The sequence below is a fragment of the Hippopotamus amphibius genome, chromosome 1 (assembly GCF_030028045.1).
Source record: "Hippopotamus amphibius kiboko isolate mHipAmp2 chromosome 1, mHipAmp2.hap2, whole genome shotgun sequence".
In the NCBI taxonomy this organism is placed as follows: domain Eukaryota; kingdom Metazoa; phylum Chordata; class Mammalia; order Artiodactyla; family Hippopotamidae; genus Hippopotamus; species Hippopotamus amphibius.
In genome coordinates, this window is record NC_080186.1 from 170,635,277 (window position 1) to 170,650,782 (window position 15,506).

Below are 15,506 nucleotides of genomic sequence, written 5' to 3' on the forward strand. Positions count from 1 at the left end.
AGACTGATAGTTGATTTCTTAACAGCAACAACTGATGCCAGAAGGCAGGTGAACTAGATCTATGATATGCTGAAACAAAACAAAACAATATACCTGGAATATTAGGATTCTACAGTCAGTTAAGATACCTTTCAAATGAAGATGAAATTAAAACATTTTAAGACTAACAAAACTTTAAAGGCTTGCCACCAGCAGATCTTTCCTAAAGGAAATTTTAATTCTAATATCACTTCAGTCAGCAAGGGATTATGGTCAGAAGAAAGACCTGAGTTTGTAAGAAAGAATGAAGAACTTACAAATTATGTTTATAATTTATAGTAAAGTTATAAATATGTGAACAAGTCTAATTAAGCACTGTCTATAGAAAACCATAACATCTTGTGAGTTTTAAAAATTAAATGAAATTCTTAAAAATGATAATACCCTACAATCAAGGCAGGGTGTGTGAAGTGTTCTAAGGACCATGTATTCCTGAGAGAGAAACAAGCTTAACTTTAGACTGTGATAACTTATGTTTGCATATTTGCATTTCTAGGGTAAACATATCTTCTCAGGCTCACCTGCTGAATTCTCATCCTCTGACTGAAAATGAAACCTTGAAATTCTTCACAGTTTGAGGCTTTATACCTTATCACCTCTACTCTCTCCCACCACCAGGTCATATTTTCCAGTTAAACACCACACATACACACTGTGGTTTCTTTATTCATCAAACACTGATCAATTAATGTACTCTTGACTGATGACTACTAATGTTCTATTACAAGTCTTTAGTGCACATAGGTTTCTCTTAGGTATATACCAAAGAATGGAATTAATGGTCACAAGTTATATATATGCCAGTTTTAGTAGATACTGCCAAAAGTTTTCTAGAGTGGTTATACCAATTTACATTCCTTCCAGAAGTGTAAAAGCATTCCATACATTTACATTCTTCCCACCACTTGATAGTGTCAGACTTTTAACTTTATCAGTCTCATTGGCAGAAATCTTTTAATCTGAATGTATCTTTTAATCTGTATTTCCTTTATTATTAATGAGGTTGATATCTTTTCTTTTTTAAAAAACTCACCCTTGAGGTAGTCTCTTCTAAAAATGGCAGTTAACATTTTTACCCTACATTAGCCCCCGCTTATCCATCAGGGATATGTTCTAAGACCCCCAGGTGATGCCGAAATCACAAATAGTACCAAATCCTATATATTCTATGTTTTTCCCTATACATACAAACCTATGATAAATTTCAATTTATAAATTAGGTACTGTAAGAGATTAACAATAATAAAATAGAACAATTATAACAAAACTTACGAACATCTGATTTCTCTCTCTCTCTCTCAAATATCTTATTGTGCAAATTTAATGCCTTTTCCAGCTTAACTAAGCATTTATTATGCTCTGTGGTCATAACTTTAGCAGTCTGTGGTGCAACAGTAAAAACAGCATGAATTTCTTTTCCCTTCTTCAGTTTCATAAATAGAATATTTGTTCTTACCAGAGATCTTAGCAACCTCAGCATATGATTTTTTTCTATTCTTATCAAGTCCAGAACTTTCACCTTTTTACTTAAAGGAGGCACTTAATGGCTTCTCTTTGGAATATCCATATTGCCAGCATCACAACTCTTGTACTTTGGGGTCGGTTATTAAGTGAAACAAGGGTTACTTGAACACAAGCACTGAAATACTTCAACAGTTGACCTGATAACCAAGCTGGCTAATAAGTGACTAATGCTGGAGGAAGGAATGATTTACATCCCAGACGGGACAGAACAAGGTAGTGCGGGATTTCATCATGCTACTCAACATGGCGTACAGTTTGAAACTTTTGAATTGTTTATTCTTGATATTTTCCATTTAATATTTCTGACCTTGGATGACAAGTAACTGAAACCACAGAAAGTAAAATCTCAAATGAGGGAGACACCGTATTTGGCATGTCTAACTGCTTCTTTATTTCTAACTGATTTAGGGAAGCTGTTTTTATATTCTGGGTTCCAATTCTTTGTTGGTTACATGTGTTGCAATTACTATATAACACTAATTCCAACATTCACATTATTTCACATTGTGATACATCTTAAAATAATGTCTTACAATTAGAATTTACCATACTTTTTTCTTTAGAAAAAAGAAACATAAAATAATGGCATATCTTAAAATCAGTGACAATGAAGGCATCTTAAAAATCCATGAAATATGGTATCTTCTCCTTGATAGAAGCTTGGTTTCTTTCTCTACTGTCAATATGATGTCTTACAATAGAACTTTTCAATATTAATACAGTTGAATTCATTAAGCATTTCCATCATGATTAGCATTTTTGTGTCCTTTTTAAGAAATATCTCTACCTCAAAAACATAAAATTATATTTTTATATTTTTTTCTAAATTAAAAAAATTTAAACCATATAGAATTCGTTTCAACTTTTCTCCATGTAAATGACTATCTTAATATCATGTTCCTCCTCTTCCAGTGTCCATTTCCCAAATATGTGCAGCTGCACTGTCCTATTTATTGTATACCATACTTGATATCAGATAGTGACGATTTCCCCTCCATATTCTTTCTTCACTAGTCTCTTGACAATTCTTAGGCCTATGCTCCTCCATATAACATTTAGAATCAGCCTTTCAATTTTCCTCCAAAACTTGTGTTACAATTTTTAAAGAAATACATTGTATCAATAGATCAATTTTAGGGAAATGCATATTTGTATCATCTTTAGTCTTTCAGACTGTAAGTACACAATCTTTTCATTGAGTTAGGTCTTCTTCACTGAATTTCAAGATAGCTCAATAATTTTTTCCATATGTCTTATGTATTTATTACAATTCCAAATAAATTTATTTTTAATATACTTCATAGAATTTTTAAATAAAATGTGTCACTGTCAATTGCTGGTATATAAAATGCAGTTGGTTATTCACTATTGGTTTGCTATCTAACCACCTAACTCTGCTGTTAATTTTAAAAATTAATTCCATATTCTCTATCTTTTTAACATGTAGACAATTATAACACCCACACCATTTTAAGGCCTAAAAGTTGCAATGCACTGTTGAACAGAAATAGTGAAAACAGAGTCCTTTCCTTGTTTCTGATTTCAAAAGGATGCTTTTAATGTTCCACTATTTAAAAAAATACATTCATATATTTTTTTGTAAATATCTTTAACCTGGTTAATAAGGTTCTTACTCTGTCCTATTTTTCCAAGAGTTTTGAATTGCCTGAAAGATATTTTCTTTATCCACTGTGATGATCATATGGTTTTTATCTTTAATTAGATTATATAGTTACATTTTAAGATTTTTCTAATATTAAACTACCCCTGTATTTTTGTAATAAATTTCAAATAAAATAACCCTATTTGGTTACTTAAAAAAATATATTGTGAGATAATATCTGCTAATATTTGATTTAGAATTCTTTCTTTTATTTCCCAAGAATGGCTTATTATTTTTCCTTCTTACACTGTCCACTTTAGAATATGGTAGGAAATTTATATGGTTTTAATTCACCTTTGTCTATTATCTAAAATAGCTTGTGTAATATTGGAATGATCCGTCCTTTGGAATTTTAGTAGAAATCACCTATGAAATCACCAGGGCTCGGCATTTTCTTGGAAAGATTTTAAAGAACTGATTAGATTTTGTAGATTGTTAATGGATGATATAGGCTATTTTTTTTTTGTCTAATGTCTCAGCTAGAAATGGTCGACTGTAATTAATCATGTTTGTTAGCACAGCTCGTTTCTTGTTCTTCATATATATTTAAATATCATGATCCAAATTTTAGTTTTTTATCTAATCCCAAACCCTTCACCAGTTCTTAAGACTAACTATAGAGACAGAATTTTTGACCCCACAGTCTAAAGATTTAAGAATACCATGCTTCCTTATTCCTTCTTCATAAGTTATGGGAGGGGGTAATTAATTATTAGAAAGTATATTGCTTTTCTATGGCTGCTGTATCAACATATCACAAACTTAGTGGCTTAAAACACCCAAACTTGTTATCTTACAATTCTCTACATTAGAAATTTGACCCAGATCTCACTGGTTAAAACCAATGTATCATGAGGCTGTCTGTGGTCCCTTAAGAAGGTTCAAGGGGAGAATCTGTTTCCTTGCTTTTTCCAGGTTCTAAATATTTCTTCACCTGGGAATCCCTCCATCCTCAAAACCAGTAATGACAAATTGAATCCTTCTCATATCACGTCCCTCTGTGCCTTTCTTCAGCAATCACACCTCTCTCCAAGTCTGAGCTTTTCTGCCTCCCTCTTCCACTTTTGAGGATCCTTGTGATTATACTGGGCATATCAGATGGCCTGGGACAATCTCCCTATTTTAAAGTCAGTTGACTGGGAGCCTTAGCTCCATGTGCAAACTTCATTTCCCTTTGCTGTGTAATCTAACGTATTCCCAGGTTCCAGGTCCATTAGGAAATGAACATTCAGAGACCATTATTCCACCTGCCACAGAAAGTAAGGCAACTTCACTAGCAATACTGGCAGTAATAGGTGGGACTTGCATCCAGAATTATACTTTATTTCTCCCCAAATTCAAGGATAGCGTCACAGTTCATCCAAACCTAAGATTAAAAAACTTTTACTTAAACTATTACACAGTTCTAATAGGTCACTTATTACAAAATTAATCTCAATTTCAGGAATATTAAAAGGTGAACACATGTTTGAGAATTGATATTTTATTCATTAAAACATTTAATAGTATTTTTTTCTCCCATTATCTGTATACCTACCAACTAATCTGCCTAACTAAAACAAAAGGAAAGAATGAGGCTGAGAAGGTGGTAAAACAACATTTACTTTTTATCCTCTTAACAGTTTTTCAGACATAAGCTTAATAAATAAGTGTAATTTATCAACTGAAACATTTATTTATAATATTTCATAACACTGATGTAGGCTGGCTCATTTAAAATGCACATATCTTTTGCATCAGTAAATATGCAAAATATCCTATTGTTTCAAATTTTAAATGTTGGTCAGTAAAAGTAACTTCCAAGATACATTTACCACTTCTTTATATACTTTAATATACAAAATTTTATTCTAAACCTTCATTCAAAGATATTTTTCTCACCTTCAGATTTCTACTTGCACTGTTCTCGATTACACAAACACATGATGTTATAAAGGAAAGCTGCCTCTCATTATAGAAAGATCTGAGGCAAAGGTTAGCACCATGTGGCATTTACTAACAGTGATGCTGAACAAATGTGTAACCTCTCCGCAGGGAGTAAAAGGATGTGATAGAAACTAGTGCCTACTGAGTGCCAATTAAAAACCAGCTGCCTTTGTGAGGTCGATAATATAGCCTCTATTTCAAACGTGAGGAATTCAAACTTTCAAGGTGTTAAATAATGTGCTCACATTCATGTAGGTAATAAACAGCAGAGCACTGATTTAAATCTAGATGTCTGACTTCAAAATTCATGCTCTGTTCTGTTTCAGAGTTTTCTTCATCTGTAAAGTAATAATGATAACAAAACTAGAGAGTTTCAGAAAATAAATGAGAAAATGTGCATGAAAGTGTCACTCAAGTTACAATGTGCAGGATAAGTATTACATTGCTTTTGAAATAGAGGCATTTCTCTCCATTTACAATTCAAATTAATAACCTAAATTCAAAGATTTTAACTGCTGTCCTTCCTCCCCCTTACTATACTTAGGAGAGTGGGGGAAATTTTCATGCTAAAGTAATCATTCAGGCCCATATTATCCAAACTAATAAATACTAAATCCACTTCTTTTCTTTCTCCTTCCTCTCTTTCAGTATTTTCACTATAGTATCCAAAATGAAATGGACTGACTTCACATCAGAAATAGATAAAAGAAGACAGAAGATATACATGAACTTAAGAAAAGCATCTGACAAAAAAACAACCCATAATATTACATAAGGAGATTTTAAAATGTGTGCCAATAGATATTTAATTGATTTAAGCTCTAAATCTCTTCTGTTTTGTTATGCTAGAGATTGAGAGCTGTTAGGATGACCAGTAGGCTACACATGCTTATTTAATTTGGAGGACAAATCACAGAGCAGTTTACCAGCACTCTTTTAATAAGAGTGGAAATTATTAATATTGCCCCATATTCTTCTTCTCTTATAAAAGAGTATATGAGTATCAGGGAAGATCTATGCCTTAGCCTGCAAGTTACAGAAATGAAAACTTTAAATTGCTTAAATAATAAGGATAATTATTGGCTTACACATTCAGAAACCCAAAGGTTAGACTGGGTCCAAGGTGTGGAGGATGCCGTGATTCAACAATGTCATTGAGGATAAAGGCACCCTTCATTTCTCCATCCTTTAGTGTATAAATTCAGATTCATCTGACGGCTAGTTTCCTTTGTGATTATAGTGATCAGGGTTACATCCTTCCTTATTTACATGCAGTGGGGACAGATATGACCAAGCTTCGACCGTGAAAAATGTTCCTTTCTTCAGCTTCACAAGGCAGACGTAGGTTACAGGTCATTTGTCCAACCATAGCAATGCCATATGCAGACGGGTCTAAGCCTGAGGTCCTGAAATGATCCCTTTGGTAGGCCTGGACAAATCATGACCCATCTGCAGAGGAATATCCTTTCCTCCCTGGCATCACGGCTGCACAGTGGTGGATGCATGAGTGATAGGGTGGCAATTGCCATGACTATTTTACACAAATGTCTTTATAAATCTTACCAACGTATATGTCTCTAGGCATAAGCATGGTTCGTATGAAAAAAAGATTTCTTGGGATGAAGAGACTACTCTTCTGATTTGGTTGTAGAGAGGTTTTCATTTAATGTGCCCTAAAGAAATATCTCAGATTTTTACTCTGCTCAAGACTAAATATGAAAAAAGACCCTTGTCTCATATTTGGGATGAGAAAAAGAAATGCCCTAAGATACAGAGGAGAAAACTGGGATTTAGTGATGCCAGAGGAGACCTTGAGAATGTAAGCACTCAGAAACACAGAGAGATCTCAGAAAGGGCATTGGGCTTTCCACATCCTATGCTATAATATTTAAAACTAATTTTCATCAAGCTCTTAATGGACAAGACAAACAGAGCTGGGGACTGATTACACTACTTTGCTGTGAACCATACATATTCTAATTACACTAATAATTCCAAATCTACCAAGCTACCTCATTCAAATGTGCTTCAACCCAGAAAATGTTTCACACACTGAATATGTATGCTACTTTCAATTAGCAGATTTAGCAAGATATAAAATATAATCATAGTCAGAAAGAAATTGCTTCGCCTCACATTACTAACTGCTTTCTTAGTCCACGTGTCCATGCTATAAAGACGTGGTGAGAGTCCATAATTATAGAAGATACTGCCCGAGTTGCTGATTTCTCTCAGATGTTCTAATAAGGCAAGAAGTTGATCTGTCTATATTAAAGGAAGGTTTTAGGGACAACATAGTTGTTTAAGTAGAGGAAAAGATAATTATTTTGAGACAAGCTTTATTGGTAATCAAATGCTTCCAAGGTTACGTTGATTAAAACTATATATCAAGATCTAATTTCTGAAGATTCAGGCAAGAAGACAAGAAAACTGCAGGAAGCAAGTCAGTTAACATTAGGAAGACCACCCCTAAATCAATCCAGCTTTTCCTTAGGTGTTCAGCTCGTTTTATTCTTACGGTCCCTTCTGAATCAAACATTCCTTTGATTCCACCATCATCTGCTTCATACTATTATAACTATTTTCCAGTTATTATCTCAGATTTAATCATCTGAGGAGAATGGTGAGAATTTAAGTTAACAGAACTAGTTAAAATTATTTTTTAAGTACCAGTGGTACTTAATTTATTCTGTTTTTGCCACTTTATTACTGTTCACCTCACAAGGAATAAATGACACTTCAACAATGGTTAAGTTAAAATACTTATTACACTATAGTAATGAACCAATATGATACATCAAAACCAGATCATGACTCTTAAATGTACCTTACCAATAACCCAATACTAATACCTTATTAAAATTACCCAGGGACTTTCCTGGCGGTCCAGTGCTTAAGACTCCACACTGCCAATGCAGGGGGCGCGATCCCTGACTGGGGAATTAAGATCCCGCACGCCACATAGCATGGCCAAAAAAAACCCACCACCACCACCACCAACAAAAAACCAACAAAAACTATACATCTATGTAGTGGTTTAAAACTAAACATATAAATAGTTATACAGTTTTATCTATCTATAGTTTCACCTATCTGTTTAGATAGGACAGTTTATATACGTGCAATTATATTAGCATAAATGTGGCCATTCTCTCAAAATTAAGAACTGTGGTTCATGGATTCTATTGGCTATATGGTTATGTTTTAGGGATTTTAGATATTCAGGACAAAATATAGAAAATTTGCTACTTTATGTAGCAAAAACCTTTATGTACAGAAAACCCTCATTAGTCAGACAAATTAGATGGACTTTCTTTCACACAGTCTGCAAAGAACTTCAACTGTATTTGACTCAGAAACAAATCCATTAGCCTGAAAAGTGTCAGTCCTACTGACATCATATTTTGCCTCAGTTTATGAATAACAATGTAATTTTATTGAATCCATGTGTATATTTCTGGGAAAAAAAAACACAAAAAAGAACTCGATATTCTTAAAGCATCATTTAAAGTTTTCTCCAATATATAGTACATACACGTCATTTAGCTGTTTCATTAATAACTGAAGTGGTGACAAAAGATTATACATATAGGTTGAAAATATATATCACTGACATTCTAAAAATATTTAACTGAAACTAGCACTTTCAAATAATTTTCTGTGTTTAAACAAATGATGTGTTCAAGGTCCCCAGATATCCTCCAAACTGTAAAAATTTTTACATACACTTACCAACAGTATCACATGGTTCATCTTTATGTACACAGAAATCCTTCCTAGAAAGAAAAATAGAAAATAGTTTGTTTCACAAACAACAGAGTATACGACTCATTTTTAGTAGTTTTAATGAATAATTGAACCACACTCTTTATCTCCAAGAATTTAATAAAACTGAAAATAAGATTAACTAATTTTTAATTCTAAGAAAATGTGAGAATAATTAAATAGTTATGACAATTTTTTCTGGTACAGTCCTGAGACATCATGTCTTATTTCATGCACAATATTTCAAAAAAATTCGATCTTGTGAATTTTGTAGTATTTCATTTTTTTATTACAAGAAAAATATCTGGTGTAGGGACATGGTTTTCTGTTTGAAAAATATTCACATGACATAAAAATAATTTCCAGATTGAAGATTTAAATGCAAGAAATATAATTTAAAACCACATAACATTTTACATCTTAAGATTGGCAAAAAGTTTAAAGGCTGATAATAATTTGAATAAGGGCATGAGGAAATTAGTATTTTCACATAGGTAGGATATCACCATGACTAAATTCTATAATTTTCACTTTGTTTAACTGCTATGTCTTGGAGAGTGCGCCTTAACTAGTTATGAGCTTTAAAGGGAAACTATATGAAAGCAGAACTTTTTGTCTACCTTTCACTAGCTTTGTGACCGTAGGCAACTTACTTAACCTTCTTGTGCCTCAGTCACCTCACATAAAAAATAGAGGTAATAATGATATCTATTTACCACATAGATTTACTGTATAGCTTAGATGATTTAACACATATAAAACATTTAAAATATTGGTTTCCTGTGTGGTTGGAATGTGTTAACACATATAAGGCATTTAAAACAATGCCAGGCACATAGGAGGCTCTCAAGTCAGTTGTTGCTGTTTTTATTGTTTTTTGTTGTTGCTGTTTCTTCTATTCCTGTGCCATAATTTAAACAATTTCCTATTGACACTACGACAATAGTGTGTGAGGGAGAAAGGAAAACACTTATTTTTTTTTAATTCCTCTATTATAGCCATCTGAATGCCACTCTGAAATGAAAAATAACTTTGAAAATTAAGTGCAACCCAGGTTTGAGCCCTGCTCTGGGAAGATTCCACATGCCACAGAGCAACGAAGCCCATGCGCCACAACTATTGAGCCTGTGTGCTGCAACTATTGAGCCTGTGTGCCACAACTATTGAAGCCCATGTGCCTAGAGCCTATGCACCACAACAAAAGAAGCCACTCCAAGAAGGAGCCCACACACCACAATGAAGAGTAGCCCCGACTAGCAGCAACTAGAGAAGGCCCATGTGTGGCAACGAAGACCCAACACGGCCAATAAATAAATAAAATTAATTAATTAATTAAAAAAATTAAGTGCAACCATATATATGGAATCCAAAAATATAGTATTGATGAACTCAGTGGCAGAGGAAGAATAAAGACACAGATGTAGAGAACAGACTTGACGACATGGGGGGGAGGGTGGAGAAGCTGGGACAAAGTGAAAGAGTAGTATTGACATTTACACACTACCAAATGTAAAATAGATAGCTAGTGGGAAGCAACTGCCTACTATAGGGAGATCAACTCGAGGGGTGGGATAAGGCGGGTGGCTGGGAGGCTCACGAGGGAGAGGATATGGGGACATATGTATAAACACAGCTGATTTGCTTTGTTGTACAGCAGAAACTGGCACAACAGTGTAAAGCTATTATACTCCAATAAATATTGAAAACAAAACTAAGTGTAGCACTTCTTTCAGTGTCCCCAGTGACATCTACATTGGTAATCACAAAGGTTAGTTTTCAATTCATATCTTGCTTGGCTTATCCAGCAGCATCTATGACTATATGCATAGTTTTATAAATTATCTGTGCATGTTTAAAAAGTACATTCTCTAATAGTTTGGAGCAAAGCTATACATGTTCATTAGATCTAGCTATAACAAGCTCTGATACACAGTTGCTCAACAGAATGAGAAATTTTGAATTTATTTTTGCATCTGCTACTAAGGAAGAGATGTTAAAATCACATTGTTATAATTTGATGATGTTTGCTTTTACTATTGTGTAAAAACCCTACTCATCCCTTTTAATGTTTTCTGTGTTAAAGTCTATCATATCTGACAATAACAAATATTAATATATTAGTAAAACATTAATATTTCCTGGGCATATACTTTCCTTTGTTTTACTTTCACCTTCATTTCCTCTAATTCTCTTACAAATATCATATGATTAAAATTGTAAAACTCATATAATATCTCTATAAGTGAATTTAATATTTTATTATTAACATATTTGGATTTTTCTATTTTTTTGGTGATTGCTATTTACCAAGTTGTATCTTTGTCCTTTTCATCTGTTTTTCTGTTTGTTTCTCTACAGTTTTATTTTCCACCTTTTTCTGTTGCTGTTTTGAAAATAACATTAGATTGTGTTTGATCTACAGTTACTTCTCCATCTTAAAGTACACTGTATTAGTTTTCTATTGCTGCTGTAACAACTTTCACAAATTTAGCAGTTTAACACACCTTACAGTCTTCAAATCAGAAGTCTGAAATAGAACTCGCTGGGCTAAAATCAAGATGTCAGCAGGATTGTGTTCCTTCTGGAAGTTCTAGGTAAGAATCTGTTTCCTTGCCTTTTCCAGCTTCTAGAGACCGCCTGGATTTCTTGATTCATGGTCCCCTTCCACCTTTGAAGCTGACAACTGCATCACTTTGACCTTTACTTTCATCATCACCTCTTTCTCCGACTCTCTTGCCCCCTTGTTTCCCCATACCCTGTGATTACATTAGGATCCCCTAGATGATTCCAGGTAGTCTCCCAATCTCAATAATCCTTAATATAATCACACCTGCAAAGTCCCTCTTGCTGTATAAGATAACACAGTCACAGGTTAAGCAGATTAGAACATGGACATTATACTGTGTACCACATTCACTTGAAATGTTTCAAGTTAAAAAGTATCTTTGGTCTCTTCTTAAAAAAGGCAAGGACATCAAACACTTTTAATCCAATCTCTTCCTTCAATCTTTCACATTATTTTTATTTGACATTATAGAGGCATACCTGATTTTACTGTGCTTTGTTTTATTGTGCTTGACACTGCATTTTTTGCAGATTAAAGGTTTGTGGCAACTCTGCATTGAGCAAGTCTATTGGCGCCATTTCTTCCAATGGCATTTATTCAATTCATGTCTCTGTGTCACATTTTGGTAATTCTCACAATACTTCAAACTTTTTTATTATCATTATATTTGTTATGGTGATCTGTGATAAGTGATCTTTGATGTTACTACTATGACTCACTGAAGACCCAGATGATAGCATTTACAAGCAATAAAGTATTTTAAATTAAAATATGTAAAATATTTTAGACATAATGTTATTGCACATTTAATAGACTATAGTATATTGTAAACATAACTTTTATGTGCACTGGGAAGCCAAAAAATTCATGTGACTCACTTTACTGCAGTGGTCTCGAGCCAAATCTACAGTATCTTTAAGGTATTCCTGTAATTCCATCTCAATTCCTAAAATCTCAAGTTAGACAGTTTTTTCTAAACCATTAGTGCTCATTTAGATTTCTCTATATATTTGGCAATTTCTTTTCTTAGTGATGTCTTGTATCATTACTTTCTAAAGAGACTGTTATTCTTTAAATATATCCTTCAGTATCTCCTTCAATGAGGACCCATGAATACTAAACTGCCCCAGACACTGTTTCCTTAATTCTCGTTAGTTTGCATTTATTCATAATGGAACAGTAGCTGACTGTAGAACTGTAAGTTGACTCTATCAGCCCTCAGCTCACTGAAGATATTATTTCATTTTATTCTAGCACTTGTAAAAATAGAAGTCTGCAATCACCTTGCTCTTCTTTCATTCATTTGGTTTCTGATTTTTTTATTGAGATATAATTGACATAACATTGTTTCTGGTTAATGTTTTCTTTTTGTCTGTGGTTCTGCAGTCCCACTAAGGTGTGTCTAGGTACTGAGTTTGTTTTTATTTATCTTCTTTGGTACTTGGTATGTCTTTCAATTTGAAGATCCACAAACATACAAACATTCTAACCATTATCTATTTATCTAATCTCTCTCACATTCTCTCTACTCTCTTCTCCTACAACTCCTTTAGGTGCATCTTTGTTCTTCTTATTCTGATGTCAATAACTCTCAAGTACTCTTTTGTATTTCCATCTCTTAACCACTTTAGGCAGCCTTCTGGGAGAATTCTGGATACCTATCATCCAATCCATTAGTGCTCTCTTCAGCTGTATCTATTCTTCTCTTCAACTCCAAAACTGAGATTTTAAGTACATTTTTTTATGTTTTATTTTCCTCAATTTTCAAATCATCTCTTTTTTCCAAAACATCTTTCTCTCACATTTTGAATTTTGTGTTTTTAATCACATGAACATGCTTTTTTAGAATCTCTGTCAGTCTTTTAAAATATTTTTTTCATGCTTCCTGGCTCTTACAATGGGATATGTTGTCACTTTGTGTTTTGGAATCCTACTGTGAACTCAGTTGTATTTTATTTGGGGTTGCCTCATGAGGTGAAAGTTGAAAGAGGGCCCCTTCATAGCAATTTTGCAAATCCTCTCAGTAAGTGCTTCAATGTTGGATCACACTCATGGTAATGAATGCCCAGAGGAGCTGTCTTCTCCTAACATGGGTTCATGGCTGAGACAGAAAGCATGCTTCCTGCTGATGACCTGTGATTGTTTGCAAAGCATTTACCAGATCAAACTTTTATTAAGGGTGTGGGTATCCAAGGGTTCTGGCTGTAGTCAATCATTTCAGTTCCCATTTTGCAAACCCACAGAGTTTTTTCTTCATGTGGCAGTTAAACTCAAGGACCCAGATTTTTCAGTCCAACAAACTCCTACCAGGACAACGACCACATTACCTCCGAAGCTTACTGCATTTTTTTTTTTTTTTTTTTTTTTTGGCCAGAGCCCTCTTGTTTTTGACTCATCCATGGATGTAAAAGGGTTTTTATTATATTTTTTCTATAATTCCTAGATGTCGATGATGGGAACATTTTCTGATTATCTAGTCAGCTAGATTATCACATAATTAAAAGAAGAGAACACAATCTGTGACCTACCATACAGTAATTAAGCATATTGAAACATTTATTGTTAATATTAGATCTTAATATACATAGACCTTATTATTCTATTTTTACAATTTATATGACACAGCTACTTTTACCAAACTTTTAAAAAGATTGAACAACTACCTCAGTAAGATGTTCACATTGGCCTCAATTGATAAAGTACTTTTTCAGACATATCTTTCTACAAATAGGGATTACATTAGTTATAAATTATTGTAAAAATTAGTGATGGGTACAATATTGTCATTTTTCTTCCATAAGGTTGGAGACGGAAAAAAATGTGTGGCTAGCCATTGGTGTGAATGAACTAGGGAATGAAGAAATTTAACATTAATAATCACTTACTATAATTTTTTGCTATTTCTTCAGGCAAATTTCTGACAAAGATGATTTCTATGAAACAGATATAGAATCAACTTTTGATTAGTAAAGGGAAGAATGGTAAAGTTCAAATAAAGACAATAAAAATAACCTTAAATAATATATTGTTAACACAAGGGATGAAATGGATTTACTATAAACTTATTAATTCATTTAAATCACACCCAATAGTTAGGAATAAATTTACCATTCTGCAGTTATAAATATTAAACAATATAAGTATGAGAGTTTATCACATCAATTGCTTCAAAATTACTTGAAGATTTATTATTCCTGTAGATCTCTTAGCTAAGAACACTTCTCCAATATTTCACTAGAACTCAAGGAAGACAGAGACTCAGGCTCCTTTGTACATCATCCCTTTCCCCTTCCTTTCCTCACTTAACTCCATGTGTAAATATTTGGATTTGGTTTGTGTTAGTGGCCATGCTTTCTCCTGCCTCTCCTTTTATAATGCATGTTAGAGATATCTTTGCTCTAGAGAGAGCCTACTTCAGAGACCTCTCATTTGACTGCAAGGAAGTGAGTCACTGCCCAAAACACAATATATACAATGTAGCATGACATTATGCTGCTACAGATTACTGTGTATTTTTAAACAAGGGGAATAGTACATATTTTTACTAATTTGTACAAATGTTAGTGTTTTTCTCAAATATGCTATTATTTTTTATGCTGGTAAATCTATAAAATAGTTAATCCATCTTGGATAATTGAAAATTGGCTATTATCGCTTGATACATTAATCTTCACTTTACACAAAATCTTTTCTTTTACACACAGAAGATATATAATCCTATCAACATTGCTTGCATATATGCCTTAAAATCTACTCTCCCAACTGAATGAAAGTAAACAGCAAAGAAAAAAAATGTAATAGAAACAAATAATCAGGTTGCCCATCAACACTGAAGGGTCTTAAAATTTATGCCCTTTTGGAAGAAGTATCTTTCTGAAAATACATGCCAAAATTAGAAAGACAACTCTAGAAAAATGAGGGGAGATGCATTCAAATTTTATCCCATAAATGTAACCACTCAAGCTATCCTACCTTCAACTTTTAAGTGAAACTAATGGATGGCATTGCCTTCAATATTCAAGA

At 33.4% G+C, this 15,506-nt stretch overlaps 1 protein-coding gene across 1 annotated transcript in view; it reads right to left on the reverse strand.

The window, feature by feature from the left end:
- Positions 1 to 15,506, reverse strand: part of ADAMTS19 (ADAM metallopeptidase with thrombospondin type 1 motif 19) — a 264,246-nt gene that overhangs the window by 164,199 nt on the left and 84,541 nt on the right. Inside the window, exon 7 of the mRNA XM_057735960.1 lies at positions 8,885 to 8,928. Coding sequence (XP_057591943.1) covers positions 8,885 to 8,928 — 44 coding nt within the window. The remainder of the gene's footprint in view (positions 1 to 8,884; positions 8,929 to 15,506) is intronic.